Genomic DNA, 19394 nt, shown 5'->3' on the forward strand with positions numbered 1-19394 from the left:
CTGAGTGTGGTTCAGTAGGTCAAGTAGGGTCTTGGCATCTTTTTAAAAAATTTCATAAGTAATTAATTATTATGAGCTGCCAGAGTTGAGAACATAATAAATCTTAGGACCTAAAAACATTTAAAGGGTTGACAAAAAGGAAGAGTCAGTAAAGAAGACTGAGGAAAAATTGACAAAGAAGTGCAAGATCTAGGGAGTGGTGTTCAGGATGAAAGGGGTGCTCTGGAGCTCCACACAGGATTCTTCAGCAGTTCTCATTTCAGGATTACAACAATCTCTTTTTTAAAAAATTTATTTACTTTTAATTTTAGGTGGACACAATATCTTTATTTTATCTTTATGGGGTGCTGAGGATCGAACTCAGTGCTAGGCGAGCACTCTACCACTGAGCCACAGCCCCCTAACAACAATCTCTTAAAACACAGAAAAAATAGATCTAGTGCAAGAAAACTTCATTTATCATCTCAGCCAGAAATAATCCATTTCTTTTCTGGATTCCCTTGTTTGTACCATTTATTATATTCCTATTTAATATGTCCTTATATTCTGCTATTTGAGTTCAGATCTGTTATGATTTGGATCTAGCAACGTCCCCAAAAGCCCATATGTCAGGCAATGCAACAATGTTCAGAGGTGAAATGATTAGATTATGAGAGCTGCAATCTCATCGTTGAATTAATCCACTTGATGGATTGATAATTTAAGTGAGCTACTGGATGGTAACTGTAGGCAGGTGGGGCGTGGCTGGGAGAAGTAGCTCATGGGGGCATCACCTGGACTATATCTATACCTGGCCTATTCCTCTCTTTTTCTGTCTGCTTCCTGGTTGCTATGACCTGAGCAGCTTTCCTCAGTCATGCCCTTCCGCCATGATGTTCTGCCTCACCTCAGGCCCAGAGCAATGGTGTCAGCCAAACATGGACTCAGCCTCTGAAACCATGAGCTCCAAGTGAACTTTTCCTCTTTAAAGTTGTCCTTTTCAGTTATCTTTGGTCACAGTGACAAAAAGCTGACTAACAAGAACTTAGGGTGCTTCATTTATTAAATAAATGAAGGGAAGTGTAGTGCTGTATCATTAAAGAGTTTACGCTGTAGATGGGAGAGCAAGAAATAATGGCTCAAAAAAGCATACTAAAGCATAAAATCTTTCTAATTTTCTAACTATAATCCTGATTTTTAAGTGAATATCACCCCTATGAAATACATACAACTAAAAAGGCAAAAATTGCTGCCAACTTGTGTAAAATTTTTAGATGTGTTAAAATTTAACAAGCATATCAAATATGAATGTTCAATTATTTTGTTTTTTTGCTTTTCCTGTTTATAGAAGAAAAGGATCCCAATTTGGATATAATGTTGAATATCCCTTCAGCACTCACTACAACGGTGATTCCTGTTATAGTAAACATTCCTCAGGGCAAAGTAAAAGGGAAAGCAAAAACCAAGGAAAAAGTCAGAGAATCCATTAAGGAGGAAGAGCACCCAAAAGAAGAAGAGAAAAAGGTAAATGAATCTTGGCACAGAATCCCAAATTTTTTCGGCCTCCATGTTAACTTTTTAAAAACCCTTACTTCTGTCAGTGGTGTTATCATAGTGTGTTATGGTTTGCGTAGGAGGTATCCCCCAAAAGCTCATGTCTGAGACATTGCAAGGATTTCCAGAGGTGAACTGATTAGATTGAGAGTTATGATCTAACCCATGGATTAATCCATCAAAACAGATTCACTGGGTAGTAACTGTGGGCAGGTTGTGTGTGGCTGGAGGAGGTGGGCATGCCTCTGGGGTTTATATTTTGTCTCTGATGAGCAAAGCTGTCTCTGCTTGCTGGTTGTCATGTCCTGAACTGCTTTCCTCTGCCATGTTCTTTTACTTATGATGTTCTGCCTCACCTTGGGCCTAAAGCTGTAGAGTCAGCCATGGACGGACAGAGACCTCTGATACCATGAGCCAAAATAAACTTTTTTCCCTCTACATTGTGCCTGTCAGGTCTTCTGTCAGCAATTAAAAAGATGACTAAAACATAGTATGTATACTTTTTATTGGAGAGACGCCTTATTATTCCTCATAGTTTCATCTAGAAGAATTTGCCACAAAAGTTGGGACCGACAGCCATTCACCTTACTAGGTAGTCTCACTTTAGGAGACATTCTCCTACAAAAACTGACTCGGATTCTGAACAACTTAACTCAGTCTTTTCCTCACTGTGGTCTTTGCTTTTGTTAGATAAATTCCTTCTGTTTCCTACATTTATTACTTTATATAGCTCTTTGGAGATAAATAACAATCAGAAGACACAGATCTGTAACTACACAACAGAAACAATTCCATTTGTTAGACTTGGACTCAGACAGTGGTGTGCTGAGAATTCATCCAGACTAAGGGACAGCCCATTGCTGGTTAAAGGGTAGCCAACCTTCTAACCCCTGGCCTTCATCATAGGACATACATGCACACACACACACACACACACACACACACACATACACACACGTGCGCACGCGCGCTTTAATTTTAAACATTTTGCTAATGGAATACAGACCAAAATTCTCTCAAAAGAGAGTCATAAAAGAGGGACAACAAGAAAACTACTTGATTCTTTATATTTACCACTAAAAATACAAAGTACAAATAATCAACTTATTAGAAGGAAAAAAAAGTGTGAAAAATGCTCAAGAACCTAGATATCACAGTCTGACCCTTTAAAATTTTTAAGGTTTAAGTGTTAATTTGCCTTTGCACCATTTTTACATAGCTATACCAAATGTGTTTTCTCATGCCAGGTGACTTGACCTTTTTTTTAAATCAAGAGCTCAAATTTTGAACAGAATAACCACAGATAATTCATTTAAAATGAATTTAGTCCAAACAAACTTGGTAGCACACATATCCGTTCACTCATTATTTTTAAAAATTGATGATAATGGAAGGGTCAGAGAAGATTATTACTGATTTTGTGTGTCATGATAAATTTGACATGGCAGGTCTGTGTTTTGCCATTCATTCTACAGAATTTCATAAGCCTTTTTCTTCTTAATTTTGTTATTAATTTTTAGCTAATCATGCATATTTTTTCCTCTATTAGAAACAAAGACAGAAAAATCTAAATGATCTACAATAGAAAACTATTTAGAAAAGATGGATCCAGCAATTAGATAGTATTTAAAGAACCAACCGAAAAGCTGAAATGATTATCATTAGGAGTTGTACATTTAATCAAGCAAGAATTCAGACATTCTGCCCAAGAATTTATTAGAATTTTAAAGTGCATATACCCAAACTCTCATTAACTTATAAATCACTTTTTATTATCTTTTTTTTCTTTTAATGTTTTTACTTGCTACAAAAGCAATGCGTGTTCATTATAAAAATATAAATGCAAACACCATATTAGCATAATAACTTTAGCACCTAATTATAAAAATTACACTAAAAAATGCAGAAGGTATGCTGTTTCCTGCACATTCCACCTGTCTTAGTCTTTTTGAGCTGCTATTATAAAATACGTTAGACTGAGTTATTTTACAAATAATAGAAATTTATTGCTTGAGATCTAGAGGCTGAGAAATCCAAGACCAAGGTGGGGCAGACTTGATGTCCCATAGATGGCACCTTCTATGTGTCCTCACTTGGCAGAAAGGGTGAGGGGTACTCTGTTCAACCTCTTTTATAAGGACACTAGTCCCAGTCATGAAGGCAGAACCCTGATGGCTTTATTTCCCAAGAGGCCTATCTCCATGGTGGGCCTGCACTTTGGGTAAATTTTGAAGGGACACCAGCCTTCAGACCATAGCATTCCCCTTATACCTTGTACACCCAAGTGGAGGCATTATTCAAGGCCTTTTTCTAGCCCCATTTCCTCCATGAATCCTGTATTAGCTTTTCATCACTGTCACAGAATATCTGGGGGGAAAAATAAACTTAAAGGAGGAAACATTTATTTTGGCTCTTTATTTATTTCAGAGTTTTCAATTGGTCATTGCTTTGGATCTGACATGAAGCAGAACATCAGGGGAAAATGACATGGAATAAGAAAGCTTCTCAGCTCATGGCAGCCCTGAAGCTGTGGGGAGTGGGACAGGGACAAGACAAATCCTTCCAGGGTATACCTTCATTGACCTACCTCCTCCAACCAGGCCTCACCTCCTACAGTTTTCACCACCTCCCAATAGTCCATTCAGTTATGAACCTATCAAAAGATCAATCAATTGATGAAATCAAAGGACTCATGATCCAATCACTCCTGGAAAACCCCACATCTGAATATCGCTGCATGGGTATCAAGCCTTGAACACATGAGCTTTTCAGAGACATTCCAGGTCCAAATCATAACAAATCCTTTCCTGATTATTTTCATTAACTTTAATATCTCCCTTTCCCGAGGAAAGACATGCCAGCCATTTGGTACCATCATATCATTTTCTCACCTGTCTATTTACCATTCTACAAGAAGAACATAAACTTTACCTTGGCAATGACTTCGTATCCTTTCAAGATCTATTGCAGGGTCTAGTTAGCTGTTCACAAGTTATGTCATAAGCACTCACCAAGACCTTTCTTAATCAAAATAAGTAATAGCTCATTTAGAGAATGACAGGCAATTATTTACATGCAAAATTATTTGCAGGAAGAAGTAGAACCAGAACCTGTTGTACAAGAGACTCCTTATGTTCCCGTCTTCCAAAACCTAAATGTGTCTTGTCCCAGTGGGCTCCTACTGACCTTCATTGGGCAAGAGACTACAGGTGAGTGCTAGCTGGGGTGGGGCAGGGAGGCAGGGAGCCAGCATCTTATAGAAAACAGATTAGCATTGAAAAAGTGTCTATTTTCCTATCACTACCTTTTGTTGCAAATGAGCAATAGATTATTTTTAAATAATGAGGATAAAAATAATGATGATCGTTTTCAAACATTTACTATGGCTGAACTCTGAGTATTTGAAAAATATATGGAAAAATACAAATATTATGATCTGGGTACTAATAACTCCATTTTACAAAATAAAGGCATTGAGGATTTAGGAAGATCCGTAACTTGCCCAATTTCTAGGTGGCAAAGCCAGTGCTCCTTACAGCTCCTAGGTGGACCTGATTTTATGCCTCCCCAGAGGGCCATAGGTACAGCACATTGTAGTTCACCAAAACAAAGGACAGTGAACACAAAGTAGATTGAGATGAGTGCACATTAAATCAATGAAGAAAACCAGGCTTGATTCCCAAGTATCAGAATATAATTTATATATTCTCTTATTCCTGTTGGTTCTATACATGGCTTCTCACCTATTCAGATGAGCAACTAAGTAAAAGTAGGATACCTTTAATTAGCCTGATGGGGTAACACACTGGCAATTGATTTTGAATATAATTTAAATGGAGAACCATTGCTATAGAAGTAGGAGATTCAGCAAAGGCTGCACAAAACTAGGACTTGAGTTCCCAAACTGGTCCTGGCATGAACTCACTACATGATTATTTAAATCACTTACTGTCTCTGAACCATGTTTCTTCATCTGATAAACATTAGATTATACCAATGCTTATTTATTTTTTCACAGCCACACATTTTCTTTAATTTTAATTCCTTTTGGTACAACACATTTGCAAAGTATATCTATCAAAGAAAAACATCAACTTACTCTTAAAAATGTAATGTTTTATTTGTTTCACCAACCAAAAATATATTTAGTTATATGTAGCTAATCTAATTTGTCTTAATTTTGCTTTTCATTAGGCCTTCTGAATTATTAAAAATAGACCCTGTAACCCTGATCTATTTCTAAGAATCCCTCGTGGTGCAGATTTTCCAAGATGGGACCCACTGGGCTCAGTGGGTCTTCCACAGTCTGAGATACAATAAGTATACTGGGAGGGATATCATTTCTAAGTTCCAGGGTGTGTTTCTTTGCTTGATCCTATTATAAAATCCCAGCTGTAGGCCTGTCACATCTGTCTTTTGTATTACTTCTATTATTTACCCTGTTGTGCTCAGCTTCATGTCAAGATAGAGCATGTGGTTATTAACTCTGCCTGGAACATGCCATCTTTTAAAAATCTTCCATGTATCATGAACATCCTATTTCAAGTATGAACATATCTATAACTTAAATACCAAAGTAGCAATATCTTTAAGGTCAGGCTTGAATATCAGAAGGAAAAGCCTAGATTTGAGTTCTCTCCTGGGTGATTTTGGAATTCAGTGAGAAATTATTTCCAAAGTCAAATAGGGTGTTGAATGTTAGTAGAGTTTGTTGTTGTTGTTGTTGTTTTGTGGTAGTGGTGGTTGTTTCTACTGTATAAGAAAATGATTCAACCGAGTGCAGAGCTGCTCTGGAAGCTGAGGCAGGAGGATCACAAGTTCAAAGTCAGCCTCAGCAACTTAGCAAGGCCCTAAGCAACTTAGCAAGACCCTGTCTCAAAATCAAAAATAAGAAGGAGTAGGAATGTGGCTCAGTGGCTAAACACCCCTGGGTTTAATCCCTCATGCCCCAAAACAAACAAACAAAAAAAAACTTATAACCTCTCCAAGCTCTATTTCTTTACTTGAAAACTCTGAGAAATGAAAGTGTCTAAAAGGTTGCTGAGGTGGACCGAATAAGACACAAATACCAAGCACCTGGCATATATAAATATCAATTAATATTTTATTTTATCACTGTTACTACCTCTGTAATTTGAGGGGTGTCATGAAGGGCCCTCATTGTGAAATAATTCCCCACTATCCTGATAGAGTTCTTAAAATATCATCACTACATCTTAACTCCTTTGGTTGAGGCTGCAGTAAACCATATTACAAATTTAAAGGAAATTATTAAATTATCAAAAGCAGAAAAGGCACTATATGCCAGAATTTCTCCATAATAGCCCCAGGGATTGAGTCCAGGGACACTTAACCACTGAGTCACATCCCCAGCCCTTTTTATATTCTATTTTGAGACAGTTCTCACTAAATTGCTTAGGACCTTGCTAAGTTGCTGAGGCTGTCTTTGAACTTTGCCTCAGCCTCCAGAGCCAGTGGGTTACAGGTGTGCACCACTGTGCCCAGCTAGTACTTTCTTTTTGAAGAAGCATATTAGGTGCTTTCCTCCTTGTTCGCCAACAGCAGAACACTGAGAGGAATCTGGGTCTGGTTAAAGGTGAGGGGATTGTGTTAAGTTTGAAAGATGATGGATGACTTGGGAAGGACATGAGTGAGGGACTTCCCTGGGCTTCTGAGCAACCAGGCAACACCCTGGTAGCAATGTGAACCCACTGTGTATTTACTCAAAGGAGAAAGAACAGCACCAAAAGAGGGAAAATGAGCAAAACTCTCATTATAGAAAAACTCTTACTATAGCAAAACTGCCAATATAGCAAAACTCTCTTTCCTTCATAATTTCGCCCTGAGATGTTCTGGGCTTCCTGACAGAGAATGGCTTATTCACAGAGAAGGTACCTATCACGCATTTACAGATGACCTTATTCACGACAATTAAGTGCAACAAGGTCATTGAGGAACCAGTTCTCTGGGCCATCTGTCATGGAATGGAAACTGAACTATTATTCAGATGCAGACAAAAGAATGAAAACAGTTAAGTAAGAAAATAACTCCCAGCCTCCCAGCATTGCCCAGTTTGCAGAGTAGCTTTTAATCTTTTTCTTTTTCTTTTTCTTTTTTTTTAAGATCAGCATGTTGTAGCTGAGGAGCCCACCTGGAACATCATGATCCGTCAGAGTTACCCAGAGAAGTTAAAGCACTCTCAGTTCTACAGGACAGTGATGCCACCTGTGGAGCAGGAGGTGTCAAGAGTTATCACCAGTCAAGGCACTGTTGTCAAGTATATGCTGGATGGATCCACACAGGTAAAAGAATATATTGTACAAACTATTCTACTGCAGAGTCAAAGACAGAGGGACTACAAGTAGGGAAAAGTACTCTAGCAGGGAAGAGAGCAAATAGAATAGAATGACACCTTAAAATGACAAAGAGTAGATTAGTTCAAGGAAAAAAAAAACCATCTAGACAAAACAATAGAATAGTACACTTGCCATTTCTGTGCATGATCTAAGACTGCAGACTGAACACAGTGTGTACCTCCTCTCCCTCTCAAGTCACCTGAAAATAATAGAAAAAAATACTTTTAGGTAATAAATTCATGAAAGTATTGAAGAATAACAAAATGTATCACCAGTAGATCAGAATATTTGGAAAATTCCTAGAAAATGCAAGTCAGATCAGATCAGAATGATGGAGAAACAAGAACCAAGTGTAAAACATGTACGAGAGAAAAACTGTAAAAATCAACATGAGAGTTAGAACACGTATTCTACCTCTGAATTCAGAAAATCAGGGCAGTTCTGCAGGTTACCAGTCAAGGCACTTATTACTATCTGGAAGTTGGGAACATGAGACTAAGAAGCCATGATCCCGTCCCACCCTACCACAGTGATTACAAGGGTGTAGCTCCTGAAAACAAACACTATACCACCAAGAATTGACAAGTGATTTCTAATGAGAACTGAGACCATAAACCTAGGAATTATCAACATGGAGGGAAACCAACCTCATGAAAATAAAGCATAAATTTCAATACATTTATAAAATCACCCAAATATAAGAATAAATACTTAAGCAACAGCAAAAAATTAATTAACGTAGGCAGAGACTTGAGAGAATAATAATTTCTCAACAAAATAGCAATTTAAAAAAATCCTATGGGGATAAAAAGAGTGCTTGTAAATGAAAAATAATTGTGAAAGATCAAGGAGTAAGGGGTGGGTTATGAGGAAGACTGGAATAAAAAATGTGGAAAAGGGATATATGTAGTAGAATTTCTAGAAGAAAAAAAATAGAATAAAGGGGGGAAATAATTTTTTAAAAAACTAAGAAATTTTCCCAACACTTAAAAAAATACTTCAGTTTACATAGATCAATGAAGGGAACCAGTTACCTATAAAAAAAAATAAGAACCTGAAAACACATTTGATTTTCTTGTCATATTCATTGGGAGGCTATCCATACTGATACTGATAGAAAGATGTATCTGCAGTATCCTAGAAATATCATACATAGTAAGTGGATATTAGTAAAAACTACACATGTAAGCACATGTATATCTTTAAATATACTCATTTGAAAATTTGAGATGTATAGGGAAGAGTAAAGAATGGGGGAAAAACCCTAAATCAACAAAAAAATGGAAAGTGAAAAGAAACCAACCAGAAGGTAAATGGAAAATAGAAATCATATTATTATGCTGATTATTAAGCTGTTATCTTTGAGCTCCAAATCTACCCTTCTGTAACATACTTTGTGATTCTGAGTCTGGAGGCGTGCCATCAGCCCTTCTTCTTTGGATTATTTTGAACCTATTTCAGTTGGACACAGAGTATTTATTGCTAACTAACCTCTTTTTTGCTTCTGAGAACACTGAACACTCTTGTTCTCCCTTCAGATCCTCTTTGCAGATGGCACTGTGTGCAGTAGTCCTGATTCAGGTCGTGTTTATTGTTCTCCTGAAATGCCTACCGGCCTTCATAACGGAGAGTTGGGGGAATCACTTTCTCAGCAAAAATCAGAAATACCTCCATTTGAGATGGCCATCACAAAGAAAGGTGACAATGAAAGTCTCTCAATTGATACTGGTTTTAATATAGTCTGAAGATGTTTAATAATTGTTCAATATCATTAGCATAATAATTTTTACCTTTGCTATGAATATATTCACATATATGCATATACATACAGATAATTTTTATTGTAATAGCAGAATTATATATAGTTTCATGAACTGCTCTTTTCTCTTAATAATAAAAAATGAACTTTTTCCTATGCCATTATATACTCATACACAACATTAGCAATACCACCTGGGCTGCTACTTTAGGGTTGATTGAGAAGGTCAGGGGTGTCAAAATTCTGAGCAGCACATCTGGTATGCTCTTGGTCTTTCCTCCTCATCACAAGATGGCACAGCATAAAGTTCCAGCACAAAGTTCTCATATGGCAACTTCCAGGTAGAAGAAAGAGAGAGTGAATACATGCACTCCCCTCATAATGTCTCTCTTCATTATAAAGGAAAATATTTCCAGACCACCTGATGCCCAATAGACCTCCTCTTGCATTTCATTGACTAGACCTGGCTGTGGACCTAGAGCAAGAAAAAAAAAGTGTCTGACATTTTTTGCCCTTATGTCAGGAGAAGAGCATGACTAAAATGGGGGGAAAGAAGGTAGATAACTGCTGAATAAGCAACCGAGTCTGCCATAATTGAAATCACAAGATAGCTGTCCTGACAATTATTTCTCATGTTTGTGCCTACCACGAGGATAATAGGGAAATATCTACTTCCTCCTACCCTTGCAATGATAGATGTTATCATTTTAACCTCACTCAACCTTACTAATAATCAATGTATTTAATCATTATGCTAATCTGTATTTATTTGATTACTGGTAAGGTTAAACATTTAGAGTTGCTTGTTGGGTTTTCATTTATTTTGTGACTTTTCACAAATATTTAGTATTTTAATTATTTTTTAGGTCTAAGTAGTACCTAATTTCTATTATAGCTTTTCCTTTGACTTTCAACTTATTTAAACCTCTTCCAACCTTTTCAAATCTGTTTCTAGTTTGCTTTTATAATTGATTTTATTTTTTTAATTTAGTTATTTATTTTAACTAGGGATATTTGAGGGCAGAATGTATTCTGATTCATTGTACACAATTGCAACACAACTTTACATTTGTATGGTTGTACACGATGTAGCATCGCACCATATACGTATGATTAATTGTTTTAAAGGTATTGAAATGTAATTTATAGCCTCATATACAGTCAAGGTTTTAAAAAATTTTGTGCTTGAAAATAACAAGTATCCTATAGTTATATTGTACAGTGTTCTCTATATTTATTAGATAAAACTTGTTAGTTGTGTTGTCCAGATCTGTGTCTGATTTCAGTAAACTTGTCTATAAAGAACAAGATAGTAAATATTTTAGACTTTGTGAGCCATATGGTCACTATCATAATTACTTCACTTTGCCATTGGAGCATAATCATAGCCCTGGATAATACATTATTAAATAAGCCTTGGCTCAGCTCTGTTCCAATAAAAGTATGGACACTAAAACTTGAAGTTCATATAATTTTCAAGTGTCATAAAATGTTATCCTTTTAATTTTCTTTTATCTTTATCTATTTAGAAATTTCTTTAAAAATAATTACTTCATAAACTATACAAAACAGACATCAGGCCTTATTTGTCCACAGGTCAAAATTTTCCTGTATCTTTACATGTTTTTAAATTTACTATATCAATTTATTTAGCAAAGTTATGTTTAAAGTTTCTGGAAGGATAGAATAATCTCTTCCAAGCTGTACTCCTTATAATTTAATCTTTATTTCTTTACTTGAAATATAAATTTGTCTTTTTTAATGACTGTCAGATTTTCCTTCATATATTTTGAAGATATAATTTTGGATACTTACAACTTTAGAATTGCTATATATTCTTGGTAAATTTAATCTTTCATCCTTTTGCAATGCGTTTTTTCCTAGGACTCTTTCTTCCCCCTAATGTCTTCAGTGATTAGATTATCATAGTATTGTGGGATTCTCATGCAAAGAGACAGGGCAACAGAACATTTAGCAAGAAACAGTGCTTTATTGGTGCCCATTTTATTGGTCTGGTACTGGCCTAACAGATTCAGTATCCAAAGACTTAGCCCAAAGCACAGCAGGGCCTTGTCTTATATAACTCTTGTTAGTTACTCTGCCCTTGATAGCTTTTTGTCTCCCATATAAGATAATACACATTCTGATTGGGCATTCTATTTCTATAGTATAGAGTTGCAACCATGTTATAACAGAGTTGTGGAATGTGCACATTGATACTGTGGGTCTGTTGATTTGACAGATCCACAAGGCAAAGGAGAGATACCATGTTATCCCTCCTTTGTTCTGAGAAACAAAGGATTAGTCATTGCAAGATAGCACAGCAGCTTCAGACCCCACCAGCTGTTGTTTAATACTTTACTAATATAACTTTTTCCAAACTTACATTTTACTTTCTGTGGCTTATGTTTCAATGTGTCTCTTAGGAGCAGCATGTAACTAGCTATTTACTAGTTACATGCTGCTCCTAAGTTAAAAATTGGAATTTTTTTTTTGTCTTTAAAGATTTTAGCCCATTTACTGTATAACTGATATTTTCTGAAATGTCTTTACATCATCCTCATTCTTGAAAGAAAATCCACTGTATGTAGAGTTCTAAGTAAACAGCTATTTTCCCTTAGTACATTCACAGTAATCTTCCACACTCCTTGCTTCTGATGTTGCTGATTAAGAGTTGACTGTCAGTCTGATTGTTGTTGCTTTAAATAAAATCTGCCTTTGAAATATTAGGCTTTAATTACAATTTCAATATGATCTGGCTAAGTGTGAATTTCTATTCATTTATGAGGGAGTACGGTGCCTTGGGCTTCTTGAATCTGTAGATGAGCATCTTTCATTAATTCTGCAAATTTCTTCATAATTATCTCTTCAAATATTGTTTTTGATAATTTCTTTCTTATCTTTTCCTGTAATTTCTATCAAACATATGTCAAAAGCCTTTTTTTGTCTTTCATGACTTCTATTGCTTTGGCCCTCTCAGCTTCATTCTGAAGAATTGTTTTAGATCTCTTTCAGCTCTCTTTGAAACTGTTTTATCTCCTGGAAAACATGCATGTTAATTTTTTTTAAACTTCAGGTATTACATTTTTTTGGCATGACTTCTCTTTTTGTAGAATATAGGCCTTTAGGTCTCAGAGTTTGGGAGACATCTCATATTAAACTCATCCCACTCTAGATTGAGTAGGCTCCCTTCCATTCTTCCCCAAGTCGTACAACATTAAGAAAGCAAATACCCAAGGTCTAGCAGTTTGATAGACCTACAGGGCAAAACACCACTTAATTGCTATTTTTACCTTTCTGGGGTCTCACTTTTACTCAGACCTTGGCATGTGTTGACCTTACTGTCGTTACCAGCTCACAGACACTTTGTATTAAAAAATGTTCTCTGGGAGTTGAGTAATTTTTGGCAGAATTCTTGGTATCAAGTCTCTGATGTTACTGAAAATGGAATCCCAGCCATGCCTGATTCTTTTCTCTTGCTTTAAGTCTGATCTTTAGCCAGTTTGCTTCACTTTATTGATTTCTGTTCTTAATACTGGAAGATTACTTGATGAAGTTTCAGAATCTGCATGTAATGCTCAATTCTTTGTATTCTATCTCCTCTCATACATCCATCCTGTCCCTTCATATCCAAAATTGTCCAATTAAAATTGTACTTGTTTATCTCTTGTCTTTTATTCTCTACTTATTTGAAACCTCTTGACTGCTTTTCCTACTTTGATTAAATAGTTCTCCAAATTCCTTCCAAAGGCATCTAACTAATCTTTTGACCACATTGCTATCTGTCTTCAAACTCTTTAATTACTAAATATCACCTAAAGGAAAAATTCTGATATTTTCATCATATTTCAAAGGTGCACTTTACCAAGTCAATACCCTCATGTCTAGTCTCTTTCATCAACCAAAATCTTTTGAAATTTATCCTCTCCTAGTAGTTGGCCTGTTAGTAGTTGTCTGAACATACCATGCTATTCCCCAACCCATTCCCTTTCTCATATCCCTCAGGCTGGAGTGACTTTTTTTTCCATAATTTACCTCCTTTGATAAGAAAATAATAGGACAAGGCAGAGGATGAAGAAGAAATGCGAAGCAGTAGAAGAAAAGCTAATACCTAAGTATCTGCTACCATTTCTGGAGGATCTTCTCTACCCATTCTGAAAATGACATTTTAAATTGCCAATAACATTCTAAAAGTGTAAATAGGTCAGTTAAATCTTAGAGCAATGGAAGGGCTGAACTCCAGTCTGTTTTCTTTGGTTGCCCCCATTTATTGAATCCTATTTAGTTAGATGGAGACTCATGCCCTGATATACATTTCCTGGTCTGAACCTGGAAAATCTCCTGGAACTACCAATCCTTTACTATCTTTGTATGCAATTTATTTCTAGTTGTGGGTTTATGTCATCATTGAGGCTTGATAATAGTGTCAAATCTCACCCATAAATTACTGATTGTTATTCATGGAAATGGAGTAAATCTGCCCTGAGAGAGTGATTGAGATATGGATCTCATGTGAACATTCTTATATATGTCTTTGGTGAATATATGTGCATGTTTCTGTTGGGCACATATCTAGGAATTGAGCTATCAGGTCATGGGAGTTCACTTGGTACTGGGCATCTTTTTATTCTGATGGGTTCAGTGTTGTGCTTGTACTGGCTCACAAGAGCCAATTATTAAGTGTTTTAGTAAATATGAAAGCTGGTTGTTAAACAACCATTATTAAAAATTAAATTATATAAAGTTAAGTAAATTATATTAAAAACAAAAGTAATAAGCATCTGAAGTGCATTATTGCCTTCTTCCTACATTTGACTATCATCTTATACCAACTGTACCTGAGTGGTAGAGACATCATGTGGTGATGTGCCACCATGTACCTCTTCAGCAGCACCACACGGGTAACGTGAAATGACCACACTGGAGGATTCACACACAAAAAATGGAAAATGCTTCTAATTGGGGCTCAATTTACTGCTCTGTTGATTTATATAGACTTAAGAAAGTGATGGAGAAAATGTTAATAAGGCAAATTAAAATCAAAGGTGTCATGTTTATGTATATCTATAGCTCTGTTGAATTAGCACAGAAATGTTAGAGTCTGTAAAAATAACTGGGGGTGACGAGCAATTTGTGTAGATTGATGCAGCAGGAGTGGGAGCCGTTTATTGTAGGACAGGAGTGGTATTTATACATTCCACACAGCTTATCTTAATTAGCATAAAATAGATACAGCAGTCAACCAATAAGGAATCTCCACACTTAATGGCTTGCTGGCGTTACTTCACAAACCACTCCCTTTGGCATTTTGCCAGGCGCCATCCTGACTTGTTTATAGACTCTAACACAGAAAATTGTCAAAGTGTGATTGAATTGCATCCTTTGATATGGATATACAATATGGATCAATAAAAGCATTCTGTAAGAATCAGTGAGTATGTGGAATTTACAATATGGACTATATGTAGATATACTAGACAGATATTGATCTCAGAGTTCTATGAGGATGCCTTCATTTCTGTCTTTCTGATCCCAGTGGATGTCAGCTGGGGACAATGGAAATGGGGGAATGAATCAGATGTTTGTCAGTGTGGTACTTAAATGGTACAAATTCATCTCTCCTAATGAGAGTCCAAAGGTACACCTGGCTTGTGATGTTCCCCAGAACAAGGTTGAAGAAAAGTGTTGCCTACATGTGATTAACAAAATGAAAAAGTGAGGGGAATCGGAAGTTAACAGCTGGTACAGGCTAGAGTTCAATGTCAAAAGAAGGAATCTTAACATTTGACAGATATGCAAGAGAAAAGGTAGACTTTAAAATCCAGAGTACAGAACCCCAAATCTGGGAACCAGGAGGTTTTAAGCAAGATATAAAAGTGCACAGAAATTAACTGAATAGCTTTTATGCAGCAGACAGCAAGTTGTGTATATTTCAGGGAAGGTGATGGGGATCCAGCCAAGGCTCATATGGCAGAACTAAGATATTCATAGCCTGATATTTTTCCCTGTTAAGAAATAACATAACTGGTGGCGACAACCACTTAGCAATGTCTATGTCTTGATATCTGAGGTAGTTTATATGGCTTCAAAACTTACGATGTAAATAAACTATGTTGTGTTATGTTGTATTCTACTTTAATTTCCACAGGAAAAGGTCACAAAAATCAATCATCAATGGCACATAAGAGTGAAACCCATGAACCTCAACCAGAAGTAATTCAAACAGTAACTCCTGTGGAGGTTCACATGGGCACCTGGTTTACAACCACACCTGAAGGCGATCGGATTGGCACCAAAGGCATAGAAAGAATAGCGGGCTTGGCCCCGTTTTTATCCTTTGAGTCCACAGATCCTATCAATGGAACGGTATGGCAAACTACTGCTTATTGCAAAATCGTTTAAACCATTAGAGCCCTGAAACAACACACTGAGGAGTGTCTAGCAAATAATAAATTTTAAATGGTTTTTAGTAGTGGATGGGCGGATGGATGGATGGATGGATCTTCTCCACTCTAAAAACATTATATGGTATATTTGACAAAAATATTGTATGCTAACTTTGCATGTGTACATGAGTAACCAGATCAGAACAAAATACTAATTTTTGAAATGAAAGACAGGCCATGGATTTTCTATACCACTTCAAGAAATATATGATTAATGGTGTCACATGTTTCCTAATATTAAACATGCTTGTCTGTATGTGTGTGCCCATCACAGTGAGTGGTAGAAATTTGTTCATGATCCTTCATTTCAAAGAACTCAAGGTGTATTTAAGAATGTGACATGCTCCCATTAAATAACTCAAGAATTCAACACCAACGAGAAACTATACAAAAGATTTTATGTGTACCGTAAGAATTAGTAGTATGGAGAATAATGTTTATTTATAGTATGAAATCACAACTCTTGAATTAAACAGCACCTTCCTTGTGCCAAGCTTCCCTTCAGGGGTTTTGTGTACACTGTCTCATTCAGTCCCAATACCCATGTATGTTAGCACACAGATGAGGAAACTTGACATAGAGAAGCGGTAGCCTCTATCCCCTAACCAATCTCCATGTACCACTCTGATGACATTAGGCTCAACACGTGCAAGCCAACTTCTAGTTCACCAATCCAGTATAGTCCTGCAGAGTGGGGATTCCCCAGGATAAAAGGCAGCCACACATACCAGATTTAACTCTCTAGTTTCCTAGGAGATGACCTGTGGGCATTTTCCCAGACAGACCTGGGTCAACACAGTCCTGATGCTAACTTGTGATTCACAAATATGCTTTGTCACTTACTTGTTAAGTGACATTGAGCAAGTTTCTTAACTTCTCTAAGCCTAAATTTCCTCATCTGCAAACTGGGGGTAACTGCCTGCCTCAAAGGTTGTGGCAAGTTATAGATCAGAAAGATAAGCTAGAACTTTCACTTGAAAATAAATAACTATGTTTTGATGGTACCATCTTGGTATTCAGTGGAGCATAACAATAAGTGCACTGGTGATTAACCATTCAGCCCAATGATTGTGCACTGCCTGTACGTGTTCAGGTTATGACGACTCGAGAAGATAAAGTGGTCATTGTACAAAGGAAAGATGGTACTCGGATTGTGGATCATGCTGATGGTACCAGAATTACAACCTTTTATCAAGTTTATGAAGATCAGATTATTTATCCAGAAGATCAAGAAACAAGTAAGTTTTATTTTTCAAGTATTTTTATATCTCATTAGCATAAGATAGAAATAATTCTTAAAGACTGTTGAACACACACCTAAGAAAAATAATTTTTTTATAAATTAGACCAACCAAAGGATACTCATGCAATCCATATCAGGACCTATTAGAACTCTGTGTTGTGTTGCTATTATTATTATTATTATTATTATTATTATTAATAGTAGTAGTAGTAGTATTTTGCCATTTGTCTTAGTTTCTAATTTAATTTTATTATAAACTGACAAATTAAAATCATATCTATTTGTCATATGCAACATGATGCACTGAAAATGTATATGCAGTAACATAACTCAGCCAATTGAATTAACATGCATTACCTCAACACATCCTTTTTTGTAGCGAGAACACTTAGAATCTACTCTTAGTAATATACAAAATAAAGTATATTATTATTTACTATACTCACCATATTACAATAGATATCTTGAACTTAGTTCTTCTATCTAACTGAAATTTTGTGTCCTTTGACCAACATCTCCCCAAATGTGAGCCCTGTCAATAACCCTTAAGGGCCACCATTCTACTCTCTACTTGTGTGAGTTTAACTTTTTTTGAGTCCACATTTAAGTAAGATCTTGCAGTATTTTTCTTCCTGTTCCTGGCTTATTTACTTAACATAATATACTCCAGTTTCATTCATGTTGCTGCAAATGATAGGATTTCCTTCCTTTTAAAGGCTGAATGGCCTCCCTTTGTATAGTTTTATATTATTTTCTTTATCTTTTCATCCATGGTGGACACTTAGATTGATTCCAGATCTTGGCTTCTGTGATAATGGCTGCAAAGAAGGTGGGAGTACATCACTATCGTTTATTATGCTCTTTATACTCAACAGAGACAGGAGTGATAACAGTTCGAGTTAGCTTATGGATAGTCTTTCTCATTTATAACACTAACGTCCACATTGGTGTCAACTGAAAACAAATAATCATGACCCATTCATCCTGGATATTAGCCCTCAGATCTGTTTCCTTTGATCCTGAAGGCACCTAATTTGCATAAACAGGTGACTTTGGGTTGGTCTTCCTTCAAATCTGAGCATATCTTATTGTCAGCAAGGTAGTGTAAGAACAAAGGAAGCTGCAGGTGCTAATTAACTGGAACCTGCTCAAAGAATCAAAGAGCCTGTCACTCTTCCTATCCTGAATTTAAGGAGTATTTTTAAAGGGAAATTATTTCCTGACTACCCTTTTACTAAATGCCAGAGCTTGTTTTTCTTTTATTATATATATTTAAGGTGTGTAACATGATGCTCTGATATCTTTATATATAGTAAAATGATTACTATAGTCAGGCAAACTAACATGTCCATCACCTCACATAATGATTATGTGTGTGTAAAGAACACTTAAAATATACTTTCATAGAATATTTACATTATATAATACAATATTATCGATTACAGTCCTAATACTGTATGTTAGATCTCTAGACATTCATTCTGCATATATGCAAGTTTGCACCTTTGACCCACATATCCCCACTCCTGCTCTGTAAAATCATGTATTTAACATGATGCACTAATTTTGTTTTTGTGTATGTATGTATGTATATACAGAAAGAGATACTCTTCTCTATTCCACAAGGAAACAGGTACAGAGGTGCTACTTTCAACACTGAGTATTATGTTGAAATATTGCAAAAACATAAGTATCCATCTATAACAGAACAGAAAAATAAAATATGGTATGTTCATACAAAAAGAACACTGTATAGTGGTTCTAAGGAATATCACACACACACACACACATATGCACACACGCACACACACGCGTGCACACACACACACACACTTATCAAAACTGCCCAAGGCTTCCACACAATGTTAAAAAGAAAAAAGCAAGTATAGAAATGGTAGGTATAGTAATGTATATACTCATATAACTCCATGGAGTAATATATAATTATGTAATCATATAATTACATGGAGTAATGTATATACTCATATAACTCCATAGAGTAATATATAATTTTTGTCAATTTAAAGAAAAAAATATTACATATTGTTTTGTCACAT

At 36.0% G+C, this 19394-nt stretch overlaps 1 protein-coding gene across 1 annotated transcript in view; it reads left to right on the forward strand.

The window, feature by feature from the left end:
• Nucleotides 1-19394, forward strand: part of Spag17 (sperm associated antigen 17) — a 194555-nt gene that overhangs the window by 127950 nt on the left and 47211 nt on the right. Inside the window, exons 25-31 of the mRNA XM_076861963.1 lie at nucleotides 1328-1503; nucleotides 1614-1616; nucleotides 4625-4742; nucleotides 7657-7835; nucleotides 9428-9587; nucleotides 15797-16014; nucleotides 17188-17332. Coding sequence (XP_076718078.1) covers nucleotides 1328-1503; nucleotides 1614-1616; nucleotides 4625-4742; nucleotides 7657-7835; nucleotides 9428-9587; nucleotides 15797-16014; nucleotides 17188-17332 — 999 coding nt within the window. The remainder of the gene's footprint in view (nucleotides 1-1327; nucleotides 1504-1613; nucleotides 1617-4624; nucleotides 4743-7656; nucleotides 7836-9427; nucleotides 9588-15796; nucleotides 16015-17187; nucleotides 17333-19394) is intronic.

The sequence above is a fragment of the Callospermophilus lateralis genome, chromosome 7, assembly GCF_048772815.1.
Source record: "Callospermophilus lateralis isolate mCalLat2 chromosome 7, mCalLat2.hap1, whole genome shotgun sequence".
NCBI classification, from domain to species: Eukaryota; Metazoa; Chordata; class Mammalia; order Rodentia; family Sciuridae; genus Callospermophilus; species Callospermophilus lateralis.